The sequence below is a fragment of the Xenopus tropicalis genome, chromosome 10, assembly GCF_000004195.4.
Source record: "Xenopus tropicalis strain Nigerian chromosome 10, UCB_Xtro_10.0, whole genome shotgun sequence".
NCBI classification, from domain to species: Eukaryota; Metazoa; Chordata; class Amphibia; order Anura; family Pipidae; genus Xenopus; species Xenopus tropicalis.
This window is the reverse complement of record NC_030686.2, coordinates 11,934,442-11,945,064: the sequence shown is the minus strand read 5'-3', so window position 1 is coordinate 11,945,064 and position 10,623 is coordinate 11,934,442. Positions and strand designations below refer to the sequence as shown.

Below are 10,623 nucleotides of genomic sequence, written 5' to 3'. Positions count from 1 at the left end.
AATATAAAGGATTTAAGGAACTCTGGACACAAATGTGCACATAGAATTCAATACACTTTGTTCACAGACCTCTCTCTCTGTGTCTCCCTCCCTTAGAGCCCTGAGAGGCAGACAGGCCACCTGAGGCTAATCACCCCCAGCTGGTCAGCCTATAGCACCTTACCGTGCAACACTTACCTAAGGGGGCGAATATTAGAGACAAACTGCTCATGGGCAGGGTTGCCAGGTTGGCAGTTTTTCTGCCAAATTGGGCTACTAATTTACAGCCCAGACTGGTTTCCAAAGTACAAACCCACCAAGGTTCAGATTTGGGCTATTTTTTGGAGTGTTTGTAGTTTGGATACTAGCCAAAGTTTTTTTCCCTAGTAAACATGACATGCCTGTTACATTGCATGCTGGGTAATGTAGTTTGTATCTAACAATTAGCCTACAGCTAGGATTAATATAAAACTACCATACCCAGAATGCAATTAGACAGTGGCTCCCATTTCTATTCTATTATATTCAGGCTCAACCTGTCTGCCCTACAACCTGCTCTATTTGGTATGAGATTGTACTATTACTTGACTTTGGGTGGCTGCCATTTGTTACTTTCTGCAGTTGATCCTTAAGGTATAATTCTCAGGATCTCTTGGGACTGCTGAGAGTTGTAGTTGAACACACATAGATGTATATCATGTCTGGGGTTTAATGCAACATTCTTAATCCATTTCTGTAGTGACTTCCCAGCTGGACTGGGCACAGAGGGCAGGGAATTATCAGCCATCCCAGTAACTGGAGAGGGAGTGCAGGACATGGGTAGGGATTATACGTTTTAAAAAGGCAAGTTTTCCCAAATATACTTTTATTTTTTAGTATTTTTTTTCAATTGCGCATATTGGGCTACTTTCGAAGTAGCTTTCGGCTAGTTTTGGGCTGGATTTAAAACTGACTTTGGCTGGTTTGGAAAAATAAATCTGGCAACCCTGCTCATGGGAAATGTTATTAATGTTGTTTGGTTTATGTTTGTGGCTACCTAACTATCCAGAGAAGTGGTTTGCACTACAAGAAGGTAGTAGTAGTAGTGTAGTGACTTATAAAAGCAGTACTGAGTGTGCGGTGACAGGAAATGTACTTATATTATGCTTGAAGCAGAGCGGATGCGCCTCTCACACACACACACACAGCACAGAGCGACCATGTTGGCTGATATCAGGGTACCAGACAGAGTCAGGAGCAATCTCTCTGCATAACACTGTCCTCCTCTTATGTCTGTGACAAGGAAAGTGTTTCCTCTCACAACTTTAGTCATCTGCTTTACCCACACAGATTATCTGCAGATTTCCCGCCCAGTGGAGTTCAGGTGACTGCTTTATTCGCCCTCTGCCTGGGATTATATGAGGGCTTGACTGGCCACTGAGCAGCGTCGCGACATGCAGGGCTACGACATCCCGCGAGATGTGATCAGTCTGCTGAAAGGTGATGGCTTCTCTATTGCTTCTAATGTGTTAGCCAGTACAGGTATGGGACCTGTTATCCAGAATGCTCGGGACCAGGGGGTTTCTGGATAAGGGATCTTTCCGTAATTTGGATCTCTATAACTTAAGTCTGCTAAAAATCATTCAAATATTGAATAAACCCAATAGGCTTGTTTCGCCTCCAATAAGGATTAATTATATCTTAGTTGGGATCAAGTACAGGTACTGTTTTATTATTACAGAGAAAAGGGAAATCATTTAAACATGAAATAAACCCAATAGGGCTGTTCTGCCCCCAATAAGGGGTAATTATATCTTAGTTGGGATCAAGTACAGGTACTGTTTTATTATTACAGAGAAAAGGGAATCATTTAACCATTAAATAAACCCAATAGGACTGTTCTGCCCCCAATAAGGGGTAATTATATCTTAGTTGGGATCGAGTACAGGTACTGTTTTATTATTACAGAGAAAAGGGAATAATTTAACCATTAAATAAACCCAATAGGGCTGTTCTGCCCCAATAAGGGGTAATTATATCTTAGTTGGGATCAAGTACAGGTACTGTTTTATTATTACAGAGAAAAGGGAATCATTTAACCATTAAATAAACCCAATAGGACTGTTCTGCCCCCAATAAGGGGTAATTATATCTTAGTTGGGATCGAGTACAGGTACTGTTTTATTATTACAGAGAAAAGGGAATAATTTAACCATTAAATAAACCCAATAGGGCTGTTCTGCCCCAATAAGGGGTAATTATATCTTAGTTGGGATCAAGTACAGGTACTGTTTTATTATTACAGAGAAAAGGGAATCATTTAACCATTAAATGAACCCAATAGGGCTGTTCTGCCCCCAATAAGGGGTAATTATATCTTAGTTGGGATCAAGTACAGGTACTGTTTTATTATTACAGAGAAAAGGGAATCATTTAACCATTAAATAAACCCAATAGGGCTGTTCTGCCCCAATAAGGGGTAATTATATCTTAGTTGGGATCAAGTACATGTACTGTTTTATTATTACAGAGAAAAGGGAATCATTTAACCATGAAATAAACCCAATAGGGCTGTTCTGCCCCCAATAAGGGGTAATTATATCTTAGTTGGGATCAAGTACAGGTACTGTTTTATTATTACAGAGAAAAGGGAATCATTTAACCATGAAATAAACCCAATAGGGCTGTTCTGCCCCCAATAAGGGGTAATTATATCTTAGTTGGGATCAAGTACAGGGTACTTTTTATAATTACAGAGAAAAAGGGAAATTTAAAAAAATTATAATTATTTAATTAAAATAGTCAGTTGCATTTTTAAACTTAATGTATATCAAAAAGCTGCTTTGAATTATGCAGAATTCAGTTTTTGAGTGGAATTCCAATTTTACCTGGAAGATAGCATCTGTTATGTAACTGAAACTCTCAGCATCCTCTATTTAGGAGATTACTTGGGAGGTCAGGCCCTGGAGATCAGTGGAATATATGTGCATTTATCCTAGAGGTTACTGTGTAGAGGGATACTGTCCTGTATATTCTAGAGTTAAGTGGCATGATTGGGCACTGTCCTTTGATCAGTGAGGTTGTTACCTCATATATCCTAGGACCTTGTGGGCTCAATGGGTGCTGCCCTATTTATTGTAGAGGTCAGTGGCATTGTTGTCCCAGGTATCCTAAAGGACAATGTGGCTAAGGGCCGTTGCCCTATATCCTTAAAGCAGCATTATACCCCTCCTTTCAACATGGGCTTGAGCTTGATCATACTTTTTGCTTACTATTTTAATCACAAAATGTTTTTTAGTTAAACAGGTCAAACCAGGGAATTGAAGCTACTCCATGTTTGGTCCTTGCGAGGTATTAGAGTACGTGGGACAGATAAGCCCACTGAGCAATAGGCTTCTGTTTATCACGGGCACTACACTCTTCACTAGAGTGCGATAACGCATATCGCATGCTTTTTTGTGTTAAAATTGATGCAAAAAAACACCTACTTGGGGCAGGCGGTAATTATAGCAAAGTTCAGTTAATGAGCTTTTGGCAACACAATATGGACTTTGCAGTGGGAAGTCTGTGTTGGCCCTAGAGTGATGCAGCCGCCAGTTTGCAGGGAAACGGTCACACATGGCGTTTTCATCTATGTTTCCCTGCTGTGGATTTTTGTGCCATCTTCTGCATGGCAAACAGAAGTAAAATGCTAGAATTTATATGTACAAATAACCATAAATCCACTGAAAATTACGTGTGGATTTTTGTGTGTTCAACTACATGGCAATGAATGAGTTAAAGCGGTCTGCCACCCAAATGGCCAATTGCATAATGAAAGAAAATATAATTCTAAGCTGCTTTCCAGTATATATTCATTAAAGATTTTTATTGATTCTCAAGTTATTATAAATTGTTGTTGAAAGCAACACCTGTCTGGCTGCTTATATTTTCTGCACTGCTGAATATGACTCCCGGAACAGTAGTGTGTATGTATATATGTATATATATGTGTATATACAGTGGAGGAAATAATTATTTGACCCCTCACTGATTTTGTAAGTTTGTCCAATGACAAAGAAATGAAAAGTCTCAGAACAGGATAATTTCAATGGTAGGTTTATTTTAACAGTGGCAGATAGCACATCAAAAGGAAAATCGAAAAAATAACTTTAAATAAAAGATAGCAACTGATTTGCATTTCATTGAGTGAAATAAGTTTTTGAACCCCTACCAACCATTAAGAGTTCTGGCTCCCACAGAGTGGTTAGACACTTCTACTCAATTAGTCAACCTCATTAAGGACACCTGTCTTAACTAGTCACCTGTATAAAAGACACCTGTCCACAGAATCAATCAATCAAGCAGACTCCAAACTCTCCAACATGGGAAAGACCAAAGAGCTGTCCAAGGATGTCAGAGACAAAATTGTAGACCTGCACAAGGCTGGAATGGGCTACAAAACCATTAGCAAGAAGCTGGGAGAGAAGGTGACAACTGTTGGTGCGATTGTTCGAAAATGGAAGGAGCACAAAATGACCATCAATCGACCTCACTCTGGGGCTCCACGCAAGATCTCACCTCGTGGGGTGTCAATGATTCTGGGAAAGGTGAAAAAGCATCCTAGAACTACACGGGAGGAGTTAGTTAATGACCTCAAATTAGCAGGGACCACAGTCACCAAGAAAACCATTGGAAACACATTACACCGCAATGGATTAAAATCCTGCAGGGCTCGCAAGGTCCCCCTGCTCAAGAAGGCACATGTGCAGGCCCGTCTGAAGTTTGCCAATGAACACCTGAATGATTCTGTGAGTGACTGGGAGAAGGTGCTGTGGTCTGATGAGACCAAAATAGAGCTCTTTGGCATTAACTCAACTCGCTGTGTTTGGAGGAAGAAAAATGCTGCCTATGACCCCCAAAACACCGTCCCCACCGTCAAGCATGGGGGTGGAAACATTTTGCTTTGGGGGTGTTTTTCTCATTTTCGCATTAACGGGAAAATGGACGGAGCCATGTATCGTGAAATCCTGAACGACAACCTCCTTCCCTCTGCCAGGAAACTGAAAATGGGTCGTGGATGGGTGTTCCAGCACGACAATGACCCAAAACATACAGCAAAGGCAACAAAGGAGTGGCTCAAGAAGAAGCACATTAAGGTCATGGAGTGGCCTAGTCAGTCTCCGGACCTTAATCCAATAGAAAACCTATGGAGGGAGCTCAAGCTCAGAGTTGCACAGAGACAGCCTCGAAACCTTAGGGATTTACAGATGATCTGCAAAGAGGAGTGGGACCAACATTCCTCCTAAAATGTGCGCAAACTTGGTCATCAATTACAAGAAACGTTTGGCCTCTGTGCTTGCAAACAAGGGTTTTTCCACTAAGTATTAAGTCTTTTTTTGTTAGAGGGTTCAAAAACTTATTTCACTCAATGAAATGCAAATCAGTTGCTATCTTTTATTTAAAGTTATTTTTTCGATTTTCCTTTTGATGTGCTATCTGCCACTGTTAAAATAAACCTACCATTGAAATTATACTGTTCTGAGACTTTTCATTTCTTTGTCATTGGACAAACTTACAAAATCAGTGAGGGGTCAAATAATTATTTCCTCCACTGTATGTATATATATGTGTATATATGTATATATATGTATATATATGTATGTGTATATATATATATATACAGGTATGGGATCCCTTATCCGGAAACCTGTTATCCAGAAAGCTCCAAATTATGGAAAGCCCGTCTCCCATAGACTCCATTTTAATCAAATAATTCAGAATTTTAAAACTGATTTACTTTTTCTCTGTAATAATAAAACAGTGCCTTGTACATTATCCTAACATATAAATAATCCTTACTGGATGCAAAACAATCCTATTGTATTTAATCAATGTTTTTTTTATTTGTTAGTAGACTTAAGGTATGGAGATCCAAATTACGGAAAGACCCCTTATCCGGGATACCTTTGGTCCCGTGCATTCTGGATAAGGGGTCCTATACCTGTATATGTGTATATATATATATAAACTGTAACAGCTAGCAGCATAGGGTTAAAATGTTATTTATAACATATGTTTATATCACTCACACGATCATAGTGCATAGACACATACAGTAACAGGCATTTCTAAGAAGTTGGGAAAAAATAGGTTGTATGATGCATCATTTTAGTTAAACTTTTCATGTTGCTTTTTTGTTCTTTTTGGTACAAAAGCCAAACCCATTTGTGCAGAATACAGGATGTCAATAGATGTCATGCAGCTGCCAGGAAGTGACAAAGGTACTATGGGAAAACTCAAAACACGTTATTTTTTTTTGCCTTTCAGATGCAGAGACTTACTTAGCTGAGTGCTTGCAGAATGAAAAGCTGAGCGGCAGGGCAAGAGAGCAAAGGGATGAGATCCTGCACAGCTTCGGGCAAATCCGAAACAGGTCTGCTTTACTGTTGGGCGACTGCCAATAGATGCTAGAGATGCTTTAGATATTATCTATATCCAACATTCTAGGGACTACACAGTTCCTTGCAAAAGGGTTCATCCATCTGACTAGATCTCTCCATTTAAAAGAACAGTAACACCAAAAATGAAAGGGTTTTAAAGTAATTAAAATATAATATACTGTTGCCCTACACTGGTAACAGTTATGTGTTTGCTTCAGGAACACCTCTATAGTTTATATAAACAAGCTGCTGTGTAGCCACGAGGGAAGCCATTTAACCCAATGTAACCCGTGCCATTTAGCCCTACATGCATTTGAATGGCTGCCCCCGGGGCTACACAGCAGCTTATTTATATAAACTATAGTAGTGTTCCTGAAGCAAACACACAACTTTTACCACTGCAGGACAGCAGTACATTATAGTTTAATTACTGTGATACACTTTCATTTTTTACTGTTAATGTTCCTATAAAAAAAAAGTTCTATGCTGAAACAGAGATCTCCATGATCTTTTTAAGTACAAAGAACTGAAACTCAGATTTATTTATTTTTTGTGGCTTTGCTTTAGAAAAAAAGAATATGTGCATGCCACCATTTGCTGTGTGAAAAAAATTTGTGTGCAAAAAACATAATTTAGTACTTATTCTAATGGTGGCCACACACGGGTCAATTTCAGCTCGTTGATGCGGCCCCGATCCGACGGACGCCTATACGCGTTGTTCTAATTCGATTGTTTTGGCCCCAGGGCCAAACAACTGAATTAGCCCGATATCGCCCACCCATAGGTGGGGATATCGGGAGAAGAGCTGCTCGCTTGGCGACCTCGCCAAACGAGCAGATCTTAGAGTGTATGGCCACCTTAAAGCGGCCACTCAGCAACAAATGACCATGAGGAGATTAAGGGGTTTATGTAATAAAGGGCATAAAGTTTGTCCTTTGGTTGCCTTGTCCCCTGGGTGGAGGGCCTTGCCAACAAGTAGAATGGGGCCCCAATGGGAAAAAATGGCCTGTGCATCCACAGCCATACCCCTCAGGGCCCCTGCTGCCATGAAGCAAATTGAGAAACTCCCCTCTGGCACGTTACCAGTGACGGCAAAAAGCTGTTCCTTGTAACTTAAAGAGCCAAAAATCAGATTTTAAATCAGAATGTTGACTCTTTAAGTGCAGAGAAATCCCCCTTGCCCCCTCCAACACGAAAAACAAAGCGCGGAGGAGTAAAGGGGGGCAGCAACCACTTGACCGCCTCAGGGTGGCCACTCCCCATATGAACCTTTCCCAAAATTCATTCACGCCCCATCTGTGCACAACCTTTAAATCATACTTTTACATCTTTTGGGGCTTCGGTACCACCTGTACCTCCCGATGGTGACCCTGATGGCAATTTAGGGGCGTATTTTTCGAAGGGTGAATATCATGTTCTAATTTTATACTCCAATGAATACGTCATCATGTGTCCAGGTAGTGAAAAAGATACAACCTCTTCTATTTTCCAGTGACACTAGCTCTCCCAGACAGGAACAGGATTTGTGATAAGGCCACAAAGGCCTGGGTCTAGGGTGGCACACATTTAGGGGCAGCATGCCACCCAGTTGCAGCTAAACTCTGCTCCCATACAGAGCACTGGGCGCCATAACTAGAAATTCAGCACCTTTGAGTTAACTTTAACTATGTTGTAAAGAGAAATATTCCAAGGCAAATTTGATAATATCACTTTTTATTCAGGAACGCTCCAGTTTGGAATTTCAGCTGTTAACTGGTTGCTAGGGTTCAAATTATCTTAGCAACCAGGGAGTGGTTTGAATGAGAGACTGGTATAGGAATAGGAGAGACCCTGAATACAAAAATAAGTAATAAAATGTAGCAATAACAATAAAATTGTAGCCCCTACAGAGCAATCATTTTTGGCTGCTGGGGTCAGAGACCAACATCTTGAAAGCTAGATAGTCAGAAGAAGGCAAATAAAAATAAATAATGAAGACCATTGAAAAGTTTCTTAGAATAGGCCAGTCTATAACATACTAAAAGCTAATTTAAAAGTAAACCACCCCTTTACAAAATTTACTAGATTATTTATGGGAGGGAATATTTCTCTTTTCATGTCATAAAGCTGCTGGCCATTACAAAACACTGGGAAATAAGTAAAGCAGTAGAAAACTAAATTACTTTCATATCAAAAATTTTTTTGCAATATCTAATTAACTTTTCTCAGATCTGTTACTGCAATTCTAGTCTAATTCCCCGTCCCTGGCATAACCAAGCAGCTTCCAAATTACTTTGGCAGGAAGGTCCATATTCGTTTTGTGCCTGTAGCGTTTCTATGCGATGCTCGATAACTTGCAGATTGGCAGTAGTTCCTATAAATCAATCAGCTCTACCTTAGTAAATGCTAACCAAGCAGGTCTGGTCATTAGGTCTCTCTAACTTTATTAACTGTCTTGCAAAATAAACCCAAATGATGCGATTTGTTATTAGAAACACAACTAAATTATTACTTGTCGCTGTAATGGACTTACAGTTTGTGGTGGGGACATGTGGTCGGCAAAATGGCTCTTGCCTGTCTCTTTAGATTAGTTAGTTCCCAGCTTCATTTTCCAAGCTAGTAGTCATTAACATCTTTTTTTTCTTCATTTAATTTGTCACCTTAACACTTGCTGGTTGTATATGAAAAAAAAATACCAGGAAATAAATAAATAATGGCAGCTTTTCTATATTACTGCATTAAAAAGATATGTGGAAAAGCACAGAAAAGTCTATGCACCCATGTGGTAGTCATTTTTTACTTTACAAGGAGTCTACCGGCCGTTTGGAACATCAGCCGTTAGAACTGTATCTGCTACATTCCTAAAAGACACTGAATTATTAGCAGTAATACATTAAGGGGCAGATTTAGCAAAATGTGAGTTTAGAGCTTAATACAGGTATGGGATCCCTTATCCAGAAACCCGTTATCCAGAAAGTTCCAAATTATGGAACGGCCATCTCCCATAGACTCCATTATAAGCAAATAATTATAATTTTTAAAAATGATTCCCTTTTTCTCTGTAATTATAAAACAGAACCTTGTACTTGATCCCAACTAAGATATAATTACCCCTTATTGGGGGCAGAACAGCCCTATTGGGTTTATTTAATGGTTAAATGATTCCCTTTTCTCTGTAATAATAAACCAGTACCTGTACTTGATCCCAACTAAGATATAATTACCCCTTATTGGGGGCAGAACAGCCCTATTGGGTTTATTTAATGGTTAAATGATTCCCTTTTCTCTGTAATAATAAAACAGTACCTGTACTTGATCCCAACTAAGATATAATTACCCCTTATTGGGGGCAGAACAGCCCTATTGGGTTTATTTAATGCTTAAATGATTCCCTTTTCTCTGTAATAATAAAACAGTACCTGTACTTGATCCCAACTAAGATATAATTACCCCTTATTGGGGGCAGAACAATCCTATTGGGTTTATTTCATGTTTAAATGATTCCCTTTTCTCTGTAATAAAAAAACAGTACCTGTACTTGATCCCAACTAAAGGCCCCCATACACAGGCCGATAGAAGCTGCCGATATCGGTCGCTTGGACCGACTCGGCAGCTTATCTGCCCGTGTAGGGGCAGAAACGAGCGGGCTGGCCGACCGATATCTGGCCTGAAATTGCCCAGATATCGATCTCCCAGGTTAAAAGATTCAGTCAGATCGGGGGCCGCATCGGCCGCCCCATTGCCGCCTACATAATTATTTATTTTTTTAACTTCAAGCTCCCCGATATCGCGCACCCGTAGGTGGGGATATCGGGGGAAGATCCGCTAGCTTGGCGATCTCGCCAAGCGAGCGGATCTTACCGTGTATGGGGACCTTAACATATAATTACCCCTTATTGGGGGCAGAACAGTCCTATTGGGTTTATTTCATGGTTAAATGATTCCCTTTTCTCTGTAATAATAAAACAGTACCTGTACTTGATCCCAACTAAGATATAATTACCCCTTATTGGGGCAGAACAGTCCTATTGGGTTTATTTCATGTTTAAATGATTCCCTTTTCTCTGTAATAATAAAACAGTACCTGTACTTGATCCCAACTAAGATATAATTACCCCTTATTGGGGCAGAACAGCCCTATTGGGTTTATTTCATGGTTAAATGATTCCCTTTTCTCTGTAATAATAAAACAGTACCTGTACTTGATCCTAACTGAGATATAATTAATCCATATTGGAGGCAAAACAATTGGGTTTATTCTATA

At 39.8% G+C, this 10,623-nt stretch overlaps 1 protein-coding gene across 2 annotated transcripts in view; it reads left to right on the top strand.

The window, feature by feature from the left end:
- The first annotated feature begins 504 nt into the window (after positions 1–504).
- The window catches only part of skap1 (src kinase associated phosphoprotein 1), a 195,936-nt gene continuing 185,817 nt past the window's right edge, over positions 505–10,623 (top strand). The window contains 3 exon segments of one of the 2 annotated variants that reach the window (NM_001004990.1): positions 505–543; positions 1,309–1,458; positions 6,268–6,373. In NM_001004990.1, coding sequence (NP_001004990.1) covers positions 1,413–1,458; positions 6,268–6,373 — 152 coding nt within the window. In that variant the 5' untranslated portion in view covers positions 505–543; positions 1,309–1,412. 2 annotated transcript variants of the gene reach the window in all.